The 15,537-nt window shown below is 62.2% G+C and overlaps 7 protein-coding genes across 7 annotated transcripts in view; 3 read left to right on the top strand and 4 right to left on the bottom strand.

Annotated features, from left to right (window-relative positions):
• Positions 1 to 74: 74 nt before the first annotated feature.
• Positions 75 to 2,580, bottom strand: ACA1_178260 (cytochrome P450, putative; the record flags this gene model as incomplete). The annotated part of the gene is made up of 11 exons (XM_004338142.1): positions 75 to 271; positions 358 to 520; positions 611 to 805; positions 926 to 951; positions 1,103 to 1,265; positions 1,435 to 1,653; positions 1,749 to 1,874; positions 2,040 to 2,084; positions 2,254 to 2,290; positions 2,326 to 2,441; positions 2,497 to 2,580. The coding sequence occupies 11 exons, from the start codon at positions 2,578 to 2,580 to the stop codon at positions 75 to 77; spliced, it is 1,371 nt and encodes a 456-aa protein (XP_004338190.1).
• A 792-nt stretch (positions 2,581 to 3,372) lies between these two features.
• On the top strand, positions 3,373 to 5,353 carry ACA1_178250 (uncharacterized protein; the record flags this gene model as incomplete). Its single annotated transcript, XM_004338141.1, has 6 exons — positions 3,373 to 3,649; positions 3,810 to 4,063; positions 4,169 to 4,378; positions 4,620 to 4,682; positions 4,926 to 5,048; positions 5,171 to 5,353. 6 exons carry the CDS (start codon positions 3,373 to 3,375, stop codon positions 5,351 to 5,353), a joined length of 1,110 nt encoding a protein of 369 aa, XP_004338189.1.
• A 210-nt stretch (positions 5,354 to 5,563) lies between these two features.
• On the top strand, positions 5,564 to 8,625 carry ACA1_178240 (fasciclin domain containing protein; the record flags this gene model as incomplete). The annotated part of the gene is made up of 13 exons (XM_004338140.1): positions 5,564 to 5,602; positions 5,724 to 5,799; positions 5,926 to 6,041; positions 6,280 to 6,325; positions 6,483 to 6,645; positions 6,823 to 6,942; positions 6,989 to 7,099; positions 7,205 to 7,313; positions 7,487 to 7,597; positions 7,759 to 7,936; positions 7,976 to 8,118; positions 8,220 to 8,394; positions 8,483 to 8,625. 13 exons carry the CDS (start codon positions 5,564 to 5,566, stop codon positions 8,623 to 8,625), a joined length of 1,530 nt encoding a protein of 509 aa, XP_004338188.1.
• A 125-nt stretch (positions 8,626 to 8,750) lies between these two features.
• On the bottom strand, positions 8,751 to 12,082 carry ACA1_178230 (transducin family protein; the record flags this gene model as incomplete). The annotated part of the gene is made up of 13 exons (XM_004338139.1): positions 8,751 to 8,873; positions 8,939 to 9,093; positions 9,186 to 9,345; positions 9,482 to 9,630; positions 9,757 to 9,851; positions 10,053 to 10,227; positions 10,342 to 10,484; positions 10,603 to 10,653; positions 10,809 to 10,936; positions 11,255 to 11,275; positions 11,366 to 11,474; positions 11,695 to 11,735; positions 12,050 to 12,082. The coding sequence occupies 13 exons, from the start codon at positions 12,080 to 12,082 to the stop codon at positions 8,751 to 8,753; spliced, it is 1,383 nt and encodes a 460-aa protein (XP_004338187.1).
• A 212-nt stretch (positions 12,083 to 12,294) lies between these two features.
• Positions 12,295 to 13,198, bottom strand: ACA1_178220 (uncharacterized protein; the record flags this gene model as incomplete). Its single annotated transcript, XM_004338138.1, has 4 exons — positions 12,295 to 12,462; positions 12,586 to 12,700; positions 12,894 to 13,009; positions 13,130 to 13,198. The coding sequence occupies 4 exons, from the start codon at positions 13,196 to 13,198 to the stop codon at positions 12,295 to 12,297; spliced, it is 468 nt and encodes a 155-aa protein (XP_004338186.1).
• A 231-nt stretch (positions 13,199 to 13,429) lies between these two features.
• ACA1_178210 (Hypothetical protein) lies at positions 13,430 to 14,440 on the top strand (the record flags this gene model as incomplete). The annotated part of the gene is made up of 2 exons (XM_004338137.1): positions 13,430 to 13,619; positions 13,896 to 14,440. The coding sequence occupies 2 exons, from the start codon at positions 13,430 to 13,432 to the stop codon at positions 14,438 to 14,440; spliced, it is 735 nt and encodes a 244-aa protein (XP_004338185.1).
• Positions 14,441 to 14,725: 285 nt separating this feature from the next.
• The window catches only part of ACA1_178200 (SPRY domain containing protein), a gene marked incomplete at both ends in the record, with an annotated part of 2,498 nt that continues 1,686 nt past the window's right edge, over positions 14,726 to 15,537 (bottom strand). The window contains 4 exons of the mRNA XM_004338136.1: positions 14,726 to 14,776; positions 14,861 to 14,990; positions 15,111 to 15,177; positions 15,291 to 15,411. Of these exons, the coding sequence (XP_004338184.1) occupies positions 14,726 to 14,776; positions 14,861 to 14,990; positions 15,111 to 15,177; positions 15,291 to 15,411 (369 nt within the window). The remainder of the gene's footprint in view (positions 14,777 to 14,860; positions 14,991 to 15,110; positions 15,178 to 15,290; positions 15,412 to 15,537) is intronic.

Here is a 15,537-nt window from a genome sequence, read left to right as displayed (position 1 = left end):
CCCAAAAAAAGTGGTTTTTTTGTAATCGTGGTGGAGATTCGCCTCTCGGCGGGGGGGGGGTACGGAACACATGACTACTGCGTAGCCCTTGGCGTGACAAGGACGTGAATGCCATCAATAGGGCAGATGGGAATCTTGTAGGGGTGCTTATCACCCGAGGTCTTGGCGCAGGCCTCGAACCGGAACTTTTGCACCAGGCGGCTCAGCACGATCTTGGACTCGAGGAGGGCGAAATGTTGGCCAAGACACGCCCTAGGCCCGTTGATGAACCCTTGGGATGAGGAGGAGGGCAGCAAGAGAAAGGGAGAGAGTCAACACACGAGGGGCAAAGTATTATGGCGGGAAGGGGAGGTGCACCTAGCCAAGCATAAGCGTGGGGCGGGGAGGTCTCAAACCGCTCCGGGCGGAAAGCGGTGGGCTGTGGCCAGAGCTCTGCATTCTGGTGGATGGCGATGATCGGCACGATCACTCTCGTGCCCGCAGGGATCTGATACCTCCCGATGACGTCGTCCTCCACCGCCTGGCGGGGAGTTATACATGAAAATGAGAGACTCTGCAACCGCGGGGCGGAATGGTCGGCACAAGGACAACAGCGTGGCCGGTGGTGTACCTGTCTTGTGACCACAGGGACGATGGCGTACTTGCGAAGGGCTTCCTTGAGGGCGTTCGCCGAGTAGCTCAGATCCTTGAAGGCAGCATAATCCGGGCCTGCCGACTCCACCTCGGGCACGAACACAGTATTGGCTTCTCCGAGGACACGCTCCATGCAGCGGTCGTTTTGTGTAAGCTCGTACAGAGTCCAGGTCTACGCGCGGCAGGCAAAGTCAGACAGAGTCGTCTTCAAGGTGTGTGGGGAGGGAATCGGTGATGGCATGCGGCAGCGCACGGCAAAGCAGTCCTCTTGAGAAGTCTTGGGCGTACGTACCAACATCATGCTCGAAGTTTCATGGCCTGCGAGTCGCCCACGCCCACGCCCACGCCCACGCCCACGCCCACGCCCACGCCCACGCCCACGCCACATGGCGGTGTGGAGGAGAGTGAGAGTCAGAGAGCGAGTGAAGGGCGGACATGCGTGCGGCGCGGATTGCGGGGTAAGCCTGACCAGCAAAGAGGAAGGTTTTGATCTCGTCGCGAAGTTGTCTAATCACCTCGTCCGTGAAGGGGGATTCGCCCGCGGATGCGTCGTCGGCGTCAGCTGCCTGCTGCACACCGAGCAAAATGCGATCCAGCACGTCGACGTTGCGTCCTTCACAGGGGTCCCTGCCCTGCGCCCGAGCCTACAGAAAGTTGACGCGCCGAAGGAGGGTGGCCCCCGTGAGCTCTTCCGATCTCACGCATGTCTACACTAATGATACACACGACACACGGACACACCACACATGCTGGTGCTGGTGCTGCTTGACCCGTTGCCCCCTCCTTGGTGGGCGGGCGTACCTCATCGAAAGCATGCGCGCGCCTCCGAATGACGTCGGTGACGAAGGCGTTCAGCTCATTGATGCAGCGGTAGTAGGCGCGCCAACTCTCGGTGGGGAAGAGCGCCCGCCAGGGGTACCACGTGCGGGCGTTGGCCTCCTCGACGATGGGCAGATAGAGCTGCGGGAACACGCGGTCCGACTCTTCCGGCGACATGGACAGTACGGCCTGACCGATCACCTGCATCCCACAACCAACCACCGCATCATTGATCGGAGATCATCACGAAAAATTAACCCCCCCCCTGCTGCGATAGTAGCATGCCCTTCCCCTACCTGAAGCGTAAGTAGCCTGAACTCTTCACCCATTTCGACGACGACGGCTTGTCCACCGTTTTTGGCGACGAGTCCTTCCAGTTTCTCCACAAGTCGTTGCGTGGCCTCCAGGGCAATGGTCGCCGCCTGGTGGAGTCATGACGTAACAAAGGGCGGAGTGTCGCACGATTGTGATCAGTCGCTGACTGTCGTCCGACGTTGCCTCTCATGCTCGCACAAACACACGTGCTGTGGTGTGTGGTGTGTGTGTCGTGTCGTGTGTGTGCGTGTGTTTTGTGGTGGGGCACCAACCTCAGCCAAGATTTCCACTCGGAAAGCCGCCCCAATTAAACTGCGCTGACGCCGCCACAGGTCACCTTCAGCAGTCACCAGCCTGCTCGCCCACCCTCAAACGTACAGCGCCATGTCCGTGCCGTGAGTGCCGCGCCTCCAGTGGCCGTGGTGGTAGCAGGAGGGGGAAGAGAGGAAAGGGGGGGGGCAGTAAAGAGTGACCACGTGCGGGCACGAGGGTATGTCGGCCGTGCCAACAGTTGAGGTCCGCGCTAGGGGGAAAATCGAGGGAGGGGAGAGCGCTCACCCGGTGCCGAGCAATGGGAGGAAAGGCGAGTAGGAGCTGCGGTCCTTGCGGTAGTTCTTGAGGTTGGTGGCAAACACATGCCGCACCAAGTCGGGGTCGGCCACCACGATGTAGTTCTGGAGGCGCGTTAATGGCGGGGAAAAGCAAAGGGAGGGGGGGGAGGGTCCGCACCAGGTTGAAGAAATTGAAGCGGACGACAGAGCCGTACGTGCGCACCCACTCAGTCATTACGTGCCACGGCGTGCCACTGACCATGTCCTACACGAAGGGGCATTCGCCGTTAAAACAAACATGATGGGACCCGCTACGCGACAAGCGAGCCGGTGCACTTGACGTCACGGCATTGATGTGGTTGGGGGGAGAGAGAGATCGGTACGATAACATGGCCAAAGATGGGGATACGCGAAGTAGTGCGAGGCACGGGGATGTTGCCCAAACGCCTGGATGCCCGCACGCTGGCAGCGGCTGCCGCAATAAAAAAAGCTGCCACAAGCAGAACCGGTACCAGCACAATCGATGGGAGGCCGGAGGGCCAAGAGCCGCCCTCCGTCGGGAGAGCTTGGGTCGTGGGCACCATCGATGTACACTTTTTCGCGGTGGTAATGGCGGGCAGCCCGACACGGAGGTTTGGCCTTCTCGGAGTTGGTCAATTTTTTATTACCTGCACCTCCCCTTTTCGCCCACTGGGCAGGCCGCCCGAAAAAAACACTACATTTCCTGTCCAGACCGGCCTCCTTCCCTCGACAACTTGGCTATCACAGACCGCACCAGAAAGCAGCTCACGCCTCAGGTGAACCCCGCAGTTTGTTTTAAATGGTGTACGTTTCGGAAAAATTTGAGCGTGTTTACCGGACAAAAACTCGAATTCGCCCGCCCGGTTATTTCCCTTCAGCATGAGCCAAAAATTTCGCAAACACCAAATTGCGTTCTGTCTCCACCACCATTTAAAAAAAACTGCGGGATGGCCCCTTAAAATCCAAACATTTCTTCTTCTTGCGGAGGAAAATAAAATGAAAATACCAGCAACGAAAAATCGATCCAAAAGAGATGGTGAGAGAGGGCCTCCGCCTTGTCGGTGCTGGCGCCGCTCTGGCAACAGCAGTCTTGCTTGCTGTTGTGCTTGCTGGAAGTGGCGGTTGGCCGGTTCCTCTGCCTAAATGGTTGGGGAGTACTAGTTCCCCTGCAGCCTTTGCATCAACCACCAAAGACCACGCCAGCGGAGGAGGCGAGGGATGGGAATGGCGAGAGGTGTGGTTCGGCAACGGTGCCAGCGTGGCTTTCGCCATCCGCCCTGGGCACGGCCCTCCTGTCCTCCTTCTGCACGGTACATCGCCACCCAAGAAGTCACCTTTCACGCGTGGTGGGTGCCTGGCGTATCTCTCATGATGGAGGGAACACACACACCACACACACACACACACACGCGACACCTCGTTGACTGTTTGTCTATGGCGGCTGGTGGCGGCTGGTGGGAATGGAGCCAGGGCGTCCAGGAGGGGCAGAGCAGGGGCGTGTGTTTGCGGACGAGCTGTTCCCGCCCGTGCGGAAGCGGCTTGTGGAGCAGCCGCCGCCATCGCCGCTGGTGTTGCCGGAGGGCAAACTGCCGCCCTACACCTTCATCGCCGTGAGTCGCCCCGCCTCCGCACTCCACAATGACGACCGTTCCCTCACGCCGGAGGAGCAGGAGGCCGATCTCTACTCGCTTCTTCTCGACGAGCTGGACATCTCCAGAGTCGCGGTGTGCCTTCACCCTCACACGGGCATGTGGAGCTCGCGCGCCCGCTGATGCTGTGTGTCGTGTGTCGTGTGTCGTGTCGTGTTGTGTGCTGGTCCCGCGGGGCAGGTGATGTCTTTGCCCGGGGCGCATTCCGCTGCATCCGCTTTTGCGGAGAGGCACGGGGACAAGTGCTGGGCGGTGGTGCAGGTGGCCGCAGATGCCCGCGGATTCGACAACTGCCTGACCTCCTCCCTCGACGCCCTATGCGCCTGGACCCCGCCCTTCCTCCGGCAACTCGTCGCCCGCTCCACCGCCTTCGTCGTTTCTCACCTCGCCGTACCCACGCCCACGCCCACGCCCACGCCCACGCCCACGCCCACGCCCACGCCCACGCCCACGCCCACGCCCACGCCCACGCCCACGCCCACGCCCACGCCCACGCCCACGCCCACGCCCACGCCCACGCCCACGCCCAACCATGCGCGGCCAGCACTTGCCCGACCCACCTGACGCCCGTCCTCGTCGTATATAAAATGCGTGGATGCGTGGGTGCATGTATGCGGTGTGCCCTCTCCAGCAGTACGACCGGGTGGCGGAACTCTTGCCCTGTCTGTCGGTCACCGGAAGCGACCGCGCCACAGTACGTGCCACCATACATGTTCCGTCGCCGCCCTCCTCCTTCTGGCAGCTGCGCCCCCCCCCCCAAAGCTTTGACGGTCTGCCAGCGCTGCCCCATTGGGCCTCGCCTCGCCTTGCGCACGTGCGCGCACTCAACGAACTCGTGGCCGTGGTGGCCGTGGTGGTGGTGGCTGGTGGACGTTCCCACGCCCAGTAAGAGCGCTAACACGCAACCTCCCCCCCCCGTCGTGTTTCTCATCATCAGCGGCTTCTGCAAGCGCGGCTGGTGGGCACGACAGTGCCATGTGCCAGCAGTCCCCTCTCCACACCCACGCATGCCTCTGCCGCCACAGTGTCCGCCTCGGGCGCAGCCATCCCCTGGTTGCAGGTACGGCCGCCACTCCTACAACTGCTGCCGCCGCCGCCGCCGCCGCCCTCACGGTGGTGGGCTGATGATGGTCTCTGTCAACCCGACACCCAACCCGACCCCCGGCACCCAACCAACGTCAGGTGGTGGGCTCGGGCGAGACCGAAGGGGACCCGGCACGCACCGGCACGCTGACCGAGAAGAGCTACCGGGTGGTGGCTACAGTGCCGGGGCTCGTCGGTGGAAGGCTGGCCTTCGCCCCACGCCAGCTGGGTCCTTTGCTGGAGCAGTTTTTGGAGAAGGCCACCCAGTTCCTGGTCTGGTGACGATGCTGATGGTGGCGGCGGTGGCGATGATGATGATGGGGCCAGCAGCCCGCACTGTGACAGACGACAACGCCCCCAGAGAAACAAAAAAAAAAAAAAAAAAAAAAAAACAAGGAAAATGCCGGCCCAAGAGAACGGGGGCTGCCTTTTCTTCTTTCTTCCGGCGGCACCGCATCTGCACCCTTCTTCTTTCCTTGCAAGGCCACTACCATGCCCCTCCTCCTCAAGTACAGCGTGGCCACCCTCCTCGTTTGCCTTGCCTGCGCCTTCCTGTGTGCGTTCTGGCCCCAACCCGCCCTACAACGTCGACGTCATCATCAACTTTTTTTTTCGCTCACGAGGGTGGGCGGCCACAGGCGTGTCGGCGCAGGGGACCATTCTGGAGGTGTTGCGCAACCAGACCCGATTCAGCGACCTGGCCAGCTCCGTTGATGCCTCCGCGCTCGGTACCTCGTCCTTGCCGCTTGTGATGTTGGCTTGGGAGACCTTGCCTCGCCTCGCCTATTCCATTTCTATTTCCCCCCCCCTCTCCACCCACTTGACTTTTTGTGTGTGTTGGGGGGGGGGCACAGTGCGGGCTCGCCTGGGCAATGGGTCTGTGGACAGCACGGTCTTTGGCCCCGTCGACCACAAAGCCCCCTTCAACTTGACCGAGCCTCTCCTCACCTATCACCTCGTGGACGGACGCGTGCGCCTCCTCCTCCTCCCCTCACTCGCTTGGTGCTTGCGCGGCCATGTGACAGCCACGCTGCTGCTGCTGCTGCTGCTGCTGCTGCTGCTGCTGCTGTGCTCAACTATTCTTGTTATTGATGGCCGTGGTGGTGGTGGCTGGTGGTGGTGGCTGGTGGTGGTGGTGGTGGGGGGTAACGTTCGCACGGAGCACAGTACCTCGCGGCTAACTTGAGTGACGGGGAGCTCCTGCCCAGTCTCCTCAGGCTGTCGAGCTTGAGCAACCAGCCCCAGCAGCTCAAGGTCTCCATTGACGGCAACGGCACCGGCACGTTCCCTCCCACATTTCTCCCACCCGACCTTCCCTCCCCTCCCCCCCTTTCCTTTCCTCGCCTTACGGCGGCGGCGGCGCCGCGCCTCTTCTTTCTCTTCTCTTCCTTGTTCCTTGCTCCCCGCGCAGTGTCCATCAACGGAGTGCGAGTGCAGCAGGCGGACATTGCGGCCTCCAATGGCGCCATCCACGCCCTGGAGTCGGTGCTGCCCCTGCCCGGCTCTCTCGCTAAGGCCCTCGACGCGTTCCCCACCCTCAAGTCCCTCGTCGCTGCCGCCAACCTCACCCTCCCGTACCTCTCCTCCTCCTCCTCCTCGTACTCCTGCCTGGCGTCGCCGCTCGCCGTTCCTTGACCCCTCCCCTCCTCCTCCCCGTCGTGTGTGCGTGTCGTGTGTCGTGTGTGTGTGTGACGTGCGTGGCCCTTTTTCTTTCTTCCTCGTCTCCCTCCTCCTCATCCCCGGTGGTGCAGGGCTGCTTCGTCGACCGTGTTTGCGCCCACCGAGGCGGCATTCGCCAGCCTGAAGCGCCAGAATCCCGCCCTCCTCGGCTACCTCACCTCCGCCGCCAATGGGTCCCAGGCCGATCTCGCGTACGCTCCGCCTCTTCTCTCTCTCCCTCTCTCTCCCCCTCTCCAGCTCGCTGGCGTGGGTGCCTAATCGACCTGCTGACCCTTTGGTCGCGGACCCTCTCCCCGATCCCCTCATCATGGGCCGATCCGCATTTCTCGGAGGATCCATGTTTGGCCCGTGTGTGTCGTGTGTGTCGTGTGTGTCGTGTGTGTCGTGTGTGTCGTGTGTGTCGTGTGTGTCGTGTGTGTCGTGTGTGTCGTGTGTGTGTGGTAAATATGGCAGCACGGTGCTCAAGTACCACGTGCTGGGCGAGGTGCTCTACGCCCAGGACATCGCGCTGGGCTCGCAGCAGGCCAACACCCTGGCCGATCAGTCGGTGACCATCACCAAGGTACGCCCGCCCTCCCTCCCTCCCTCCTTGTCGTTCGCCTGCGTCGTGTCCCCCCCAAACCCCAACCATATATATATATATACATACATATTTTTATATATAGAAATATGAAAATGTCCGATCACATGATTGGGTGTGCTGCTCAAGGCGCGTCTCTCCACCGGTTTGTGTAGGCGGTGGTGAACAACTCCGTGGAGGTTACCTTGAACAGCAGCTCGACGTCTGCCCGCGTCGAAGCCGTCAACACCCTGGCCTCCGATGGAGTGCTGCATTCCATCAACTCCGTAAGCACACCCCCAACCCTCTCTCTTGGTCCCGCTCTCGCTCTCGGACTCCTGACGTGGAAGTGGATCTCTCTCTCTTGCTCGCTCTCTCCCCCACTCTGCCACGGCCGTGGGCTGGTGGCTGGTGGGTGGTGGCTGGTGGCTGGTGGCTGGTGGTTCAGGTTCTTGTCCCCAACGGGTTCGTGTTCAGCCTGAGGAAGATCCTCGTCGGACTCAACGACACCACGCTGCTTCGTCTGCTGGACCAGGCCAACCTCACCAGCTGCTTGACCGGTATCACCATCTGCTCGCTCGCTCCTGCGGCCCTCGCTTTCTCAGTTAACTGGCGTGATCCCACGGGTTTGTTTGTTTGTTGTTGGGGGGGGGACGTCATCACAGAGGACTGCGGGTACACCATTTTTGCCCCGAGCCAGGAGGCCTGGGAGAAGGCCGACGAGAGCGACTACGGCAGGACCACCGCGAGGCTGGCCAGCGTCTTGAAGTCCCACATCTACCCGGCTCCGCTCCCGGCTCTCTCGCAGGTGCGCCTCCTTCTCCCCACCTCATGCCACCCCTGGAATTCCACCCGGCACCTGCCCACACACACACACACTCAACTGGTGATCGATCACTTCCCATCCAGAACATGACCCTGACCATGCTGAGCAACAAGACCGTGCACATCGTCAACAACACCCTCACCCTCGAGGGCGATGCCCGCTTGGGCTCGGCCCATCTGCTGGGCTCCGTCACCGCTGGTTCCAACGGCTACGCCTACGCTATCGACCAAGTCCTGGGCGTCGCTCTGGCCTCTGACGGTACGAACCTCTTTTGCTATCTCCCCCCCATCCGCTTCTGGGTTGACGCCACGACGACCACCACGCGCGTTGGTTGTGCCCTCGCCAGACTCTCTGAGCAAGGCGACGATTGGTTGGATCATCGTGGGCGGTATGGGCGGCATTCTCTTGCTCGCTGCCGTGGTCGTGGCCGTCGTGTGGTACGTGAAGCGCAGGCGTGCCGAGTACGAGGTCATCAACGGATCCGTGTAGTAGGCCCGCTCCGCGCCTCCGCCAAGCAAGTGCTCTTGACCCCAAACAAAATGCTTTTTGTTTTCGCCGGCTATCTATCTCTATCTACATTAATGGCGGCGGCGGCAGGTTGGTTCGAAACGAGCTCATTCGAGGAGCATGGGGGTGACGTCGGGCGTGGCGACCCATTCGCGAAGGGTGCCGTCCCAGGAAGTCGTCACGATTCGGGGTTGGTGCGGGTGCCACGCCACATCCCGCACCACACGTTTCTGATTGAGGCCTTGATCAGTGAAGCAACCCAAACCACCCCAACCTGGCCAGGGAGGGGGCGTACATGGGCCTGCAGGCGAGCAACGGGCTCGGCAGAGAGGAGGTCGTAGATGACGGCTGCCCCGTCGTGCGAGCCCGAGATGATGTACCGCTGGCCCGTGCCCGCCGCGGGAGAGAAGTAGCACCGCACCAGCGTTTGGAATACCTGGGCCATCATCGCTCCACACAGTAAGCAAGCCGCCACTCAAGCCGACCGAGCCAAGCAAGATCTTGAGGGGAATGGAGAGAGGGGGGGGTTGCCTTGTGTGCACCGCGGTAGGTGTTGATGGAGCAATCGTTGGCGTGCACGAGCTTGCCCTCAAAGATCTTGCGCTGGGTGGGCGAGACGTACTGATCCCCATACCGATAGTCGAACGTAGCCGACCGCTCCTGTCCGCGGCTCTCCTGCCGCATGCTCCGCAGGTCCCACAGCTGGGCACCGGATGATCACCGGTGGATCACGCGCACGATGAGTTTGAGATCTCTCCAACCCGCGACAGCTGCAGCCCCCCCTTGCGGAGGAGGAGGAGGGGAAAGGGGGGGGGCGGTGTGGGGGTACAGCTGCTACCTTGATGGATTGGTCCTTGGAGTTGGTGATGAGGTAGCGCCCATCGCGCTTGGACGAGACGTGGGTGATCCCCTCCAGGTGACCCACCAGCACTCCGACGGGCTTACCGCCCTTGAGCGCCCGCCGGTCCCACACCTTGCACAAGCAGTCTGCGCCCGCCCGCCGTGTCATGCTCATGAGCAGCCAGCCATTGGATCACCGCTGTGCAAAAATTTGTCTTTCCCCGCGCAGCAGTCGAGGGAGGGGCCACGCAAGGGGAGGAGGGGAGGGCGCACCATCGCTCGCGGAGAAAAGGATGTGGGAGGTCTCATCGGCCCAGCTCACACTGTTGATGTCGTCGCTGTGGGCGTCGATGCACAGCGTGCGTTCCCTGGTGTGACGCACGCACCAGCCACACGACCACCAGCCACCACCAGCCACCAGCCACCACGACGGCGGAGGCCAACAAATGGAGCGTACACAGTGAGCGCTTCCCTTCCCCCCCCCAAATACCCGCGCTGGGTGGTGGGCGGTGCGGTGGTAGGTGGGCGGTAGGTAGGTGGGTTATTCTGTAACTGGCGCGGGTGCGTACCGTCGGTGCAGGTCGTAGATGTAGAGCGACTGATCGGAGGAGCCGGCGAGGACTTCGGAGCCGTCGTGCGAGTACTGCAGCGAGAACACGCAGAAGCGGTGGGCGCGGGGCTTCAGGTCGAGGGCCTCGTGATGCCCATCCTGCGCAGCGTCGTCGGAGATATCCACCAGGTGGACTGCCAGGAATGTGCCGTGAGTGCGGTGAGTGTATCACGTGTAGCAGGAGGCGCGGGTAAGCATCGCCCCCACCCCACTCGCGAGTGGGGAGGGAAGGTGGGAGGGAGGCGCACTGAAGTCGCTCCAGGAGGAGTAGAGGAGGTGGCGGCGGTCGGGCGAGATGTCCGTGTCGAGGATGCTCCAGCCGACATCGCGCGCGCCCACGTCCCGCAGCAGCCGAAAGGAGGGGCCGGCGGCATCGTAGATCCGGATGTGCCTGCCACCGCCAGCCACCACCACCAGCCACCACCACCACCACCAGCCGCCGCGAGGGACATTGGGGGGAGCGTCAGCTGGCTGGCGCCATAGAAAGAGGGAGAACGAGGCGGCGGTACCTGTCCTGGCACGCCGACACAAACACGTCGCCATCCTCGCTAAACCGCCCACTGCACTCCCGACCGCGCCCCAGAGCACCGATTGATGTTAGCACCCCGGTCATGGGCGCATGAGTGCCTCCCCCAACAATGCTCACCGAGCGGTGGCGTGGCGTGGGGTGGGGTGGCGTGGGGTGGCGTGTGCCGCGCCGGTACGCCATACGTACCAGAAGAGCTGATTCTCGAAACGTGCGAGGATGCGGGGCTTGGGGCGGTGCAGGTAGCCGCCCTCCGCCACGAGGCCGACCGCCACGGCCGCACGCACTCCTCCGTCCCATCGCCCCTGCAGCTCCCTCTGCGCGTGCGTTGCACCATCGCACCGTGCGCCGACCGCGACCCACACGAGCGCGCCGGCCGGATGTGTGGTGAGCGAAGATTCTTCGCATACAAAAGCTTTAAATAAAAAAACAGAAACAGAAACATGCACGCATACGTATGCTCATGACCTATCGGGAGGAGGAGAGAGAGAAAGACGTACGTCGTGGAGGCGCTGGAAGAGCGTGGGGCGCGAGGCGCGTGTGGCTTCTTCTGCCCCGCCCGCGTGTAGGCGGTGGTGGTGGTCCCTGCGCCTTTGGTGCTCGAGCTGCGCTCCCGCCCCGCTGTGCACCCGTACCTCGTGCCCCACGGCCGTCTCCTGTCGGCGCGCATGCGTGGTCACAGGTCACCCTCCTAGAGTGAGTCACAACGGCCACGTGGCGGCGGCGGCGGCGGCGGTGCGTGGTACCGAGAGTGGGCACGGGGGCCGGGGCTGCCGGTCGGCCGGTACGAGGTCGGGATGCTCCTCGTTCTCCCCTTCCTCCCCTTCCTCCCCTTCCTCCTCCTCCTGCATTTCACTGCGCGAGAGCCAAGGGACCCAACCGATGAGCACCCAGAGATGCCGCCAACCGTGTGCCGTGTGGCGCGGCGTTACCGCGTCGCGTAGTGCCCCCCTCCCCCCTTCTTCCTCATCAACATCATCATCACCAGCCACCGCCACCACCACCGGAGGAGGGCAACAACGACAACCGCGACAACAACCACAACCACTCCCGACCGGAGAGAGCGCGCGCGCACATGCGCGGGAGGAGGAAGGCGTACTTGGCGGCGGCGTAGCGCTGCAGGAGCACAAAGTACCTGTGGCCACATTGGGCGGGGGAGCACAGCAGTTAACACAACGCCCACCCATGTGGGTGGGGCAAAAGAGGGAACCACGACGAGCCACCGCGGGTGGGTGGTGCATTGGGGAAGAGAGGGACACCTCTGCAACCGCTGGAGCTGCAGATTTTTTTAAAAAAAAACAAAACATGATGCACACATGTTGTTTTGTATAATGAGCGGGGGGGGAGCAAGCGCGCACCACAGGCAGCCAAGGAGGTGAGGTGAGAGAGCTGGCAAATGAGACTATAAAGCAAGAGGCGTGGTGGGGTACCGTGCTCAACTGGTCGTCGTCGGCGTCTTCCATGTGTGGCGTTTGGCTTGCTGGCTGGCAGGGAGATGTGTCGGTGGTGGTTAGCTGGAGCTGCTGCTGCTTGCGTGGGGACAACTCGTGCCGAAAACAGGGGCACCGGTGGATGACTAAGCCCCGACGCTGGTAACGCCGCCTTTGCGACAAAAAATCCCACTTGCTTTTTTTGTTCGTTCTCTTTGCGTACACGAGCCTCGTCCCCCGATCGGTCAGGCGGCAAGGCCGTGGAGGGCGGCAAAGGCGTCGGCGGCCCGGGACAGAAGGGGCGCAAAGGTGAGGAGGCCGTCGTAGTCGGGGTCGATCTCGCGCGCATTCTTCTGGACCACGCCCAGCAGGTTCTTCACCCGCTGTCTGTCGGCCCCGCCCTCCCACTCCACCTGCCAAGGACCAGGAGCATAATAAGCAGAGGGGGGGGAGGGAGAAGCAAAGGAGCAAGAGCAGCAGCAAGAGCACACCACGCGGATGGGAGAAGAGGGTGGAGGCGAGAGACGGCGGTGTACCATGGCCAGGCCCAGACGCAAGCAACCTACAGTCTGGAGTTTGAGATTGGCGCTCTTGTTGGGCGAGTGCGGCAGCCGATGGCGCTGGAGAAGAGTGTCCGCGTCGTTGCACGCCCTGTGCACCGCGTGAGCCACCTGGCTTGCCCCACTCCTCACCCCACCACCACCACCACCCATCGCGGGTCAGTTGCCAGCAGGGCGGGGCAGCGCTGGAGACCCATCCGTCCGTCCGTTCACCCACCTCTCCTGCCTGCTGGCGCACCAACACCAAAAAGATAAAAACGGGGAGCATTGGGGGCTAGACGTACGTGGCGTCGGGAGCGACGAGCCAACCGGCGAGGGCGACCTTTGCTTCGAGAAGAAGCTGCTGCAGCCTCTCTTGCACCGCCGCTATTTCTTCACGCGTCGCTGGTTGGCGACCTGCCTGCCCCCCGCCCCCGTGCATAAAGGGGCCTGTACCACCACCACCACCACCACCACGCACACAATGGTCAGGCAGGCAACGCTTGCTGGTGACTGTGGTGCAGCAGCGACGAGGACGTACAATTGGCCAGAGAAGGGGCGACGAGAAGGGCAACCACCACAACCACGAGGACGAGATGCCTCGCTCCATGCATTGTCCAGCTCACATCCTCACCTGCTGACTCAGCTGTGACGTCAGCTCTGAGGAAAGGGGGAAATATCCGAGGAGCACGTCACGGTCCATCCTTCCTGCGAATTTCTCGAGGGGCTGGTGCGGGGAAAGAAGGGAAAGAAGAAGGAAGGAACGAGACGTCGGAAAGCCGCGGCTGAGGTGGGCCAGGTCAGTAATCAAAAGAAATCCGCAACAGACAACAGCAAGAAGATGGCAGTGAGGTCGCAGTTCGAAAACAGCAGCGAGGTCGGCGTGTTTGCCCGCCTCACCAACACCTACTGCCTGGTGGCCTACGGCGGCTCCGACAACTTCCGAGTTTTCGAGGCGGAGCTCCAGGACCACATCCCCGTCGTGCGTGCCTCCATTGCCGGTTGCCGCATCGTTGGTCGCCTTACCGTTGGTACCCCCGCGCCTCCCCACGTGATGGGCCACTCTACAACACGGGAGGTGATGTTAATGGAGGCGAATTTGTGCGAGATTCTGGCTTTTTTAAGTGTAAACTATTTCGTGTCCCCTCGATCCTTTCGTGGAGCGGATGGAGTGCGGTAGTTGGAGAGCAGCTGTGTGGGTGTTGTGTGTGTGTGTGTGTGTGTGAGAATTGATAAAACTAATAAGCTTTGGTTGTGTTTTCCTCCGTCCGTGGGGTGTCCGTTTTACCGCACTGTGCTGGCCACAGGTAACAAGAACGGTCTGCTGCTGCCCAACACGACGACGGACCAGGAGCTCATGCACATAAAGAACTCGCTGCCCGACGAGGTGGTGGTGCAGCGAGTGGAGGAGCGGCTCTCGGCGCTGGGCAACGTGATCGCGTGCAACGACTACGTGGCCCTCGTGCACCCCGACCTGGACCGCGAGACGGAGGAGATCGTGGCGGACGTGCTGGGCGTGGAGGTCTTCCGCCAGACGATTGCGTCGAACGTGCTGGTGGGCACCTACTCGGTGATCACCAACCAGGGCGCCCTCGTGCACCCCAAGACCAGCGTGGAGGACCAGGACGAGCTCTCGTCCCTCCTCCAGGTGCCCCTCGTGGCCGGCACCGTCAACCGCGGTTCGGACGTCATCGGCGCCGGCCTGCTCGCCAACGACTGGACCGCCTTCTGCGGCTTCGACACCACAGCCACCGAGATCTCTGTCATCGAGAAGATCTTCAAGCTCCAGGACAACGCGCCCCAGGCCACCATGGCCGACATGCGAACACAGCTCATCGAGGAGATGTCCTAAAGCCCCCTCTTCCCTCCTCCCTCTCTCTCTTCCCTCCTGTTCTCTCGTTGTTGTTGTTGTTGTTCCTTCCCCTCACATTCCATTCCATCCACACCACCACCACCCCCCGTTATTAATAGACCCCAACCTATCCCCAACCTGTGCCGTTTCCTGCCTCCCCACACGAGTCCCCGTTGGCATCATAAACACCACATGATCGCCGTAGTAGTCGTTTGTTTTCTTCTTCCGGTGAGCTCCATCTCTAGATTCGCCTTTCTCCTCTGCACAGCGGCGGCGCCAGAAGGCTCAGGCGTCGTGCATTTCGTCGGGCAGCCGCGCAAACGGCAGGATGGTCACCTTGTGTGTCGTGTGTGTCGTGTGTCGTGTGTCAGTTGCAGACCCACTGACGCACCACGAGCTCGGCGTGAAGGTCGGAGGTACCTGGTCGCCCTTGGAGTGCAGGGACACGGCGGGGAAGAGGTGGGGCGGGAGGTTGCGGAAGGCTTCGCCCTGGTTCACCCGGTTGATGTAAAACGAAAGCGTGCCCCGCTCCCCTCCCGTGTAGTCCAGGCTGAATGAACCGCGTCGTCGAGTGCAGTGTGAGTGCAAAGAACGACTACACTCGCCGCCACCGCCGCCGCTGGTGGTGTTGGTGGCGCGCTGAGGCGTTTGGGGGGAGGAAGCGGCGTACAGCAGGCCTACAGTGTCGCCCTCGCGAAAGATGCCCCCCTTGCCGTACTCCTCGCACGTGGGCGAATCTGCGGACGGGCACGTTAGAGCGTGACACTCGCGGACGGCATGCTTCACACGCACACCACGCACGCACACACGGAGAGAGAGGGAGAGAGAGGGCGAGGTCGAAGCCACGTACTCCACCGCTTCAGGTTCTCCCGGTTCATGACGATGATGGACCAGCCGTCTTTGGTGGAGCCCACGTAGGTCGACAAGTTGGAGGTCGTGCGGCTCACGCCCACGGCCACACAGTTGGGGTTCTGGACAAGGCCCCACAAACGCACAGAGTGAGCAATACAGCGGACATACCTGGCCCAGCCAGCCAGCCAGCCAGCCAGCCAGCCAGCCAGCCAGCCAGCCAGCCAGCCAGCCAGCCAGCCAGCCAC

The sequence above is a fragment of the Acanthamoeba castellanii genome, assembly GCF_000313135.1.
Source record: "Acanthamoeba castellanii str. Neff unplaced genomic scaffold scf7180000084743, whole genome shotgun sequence".
Lineage (NCBI taxonomy): Eukaryota > Discosea > Longamoebia > Acanthamoebidae > Acanthamoeba > Acanthamoeba castellanii.
This window is presented reverse-complemented; position numbering and strand designations above follow the sequence as displayed.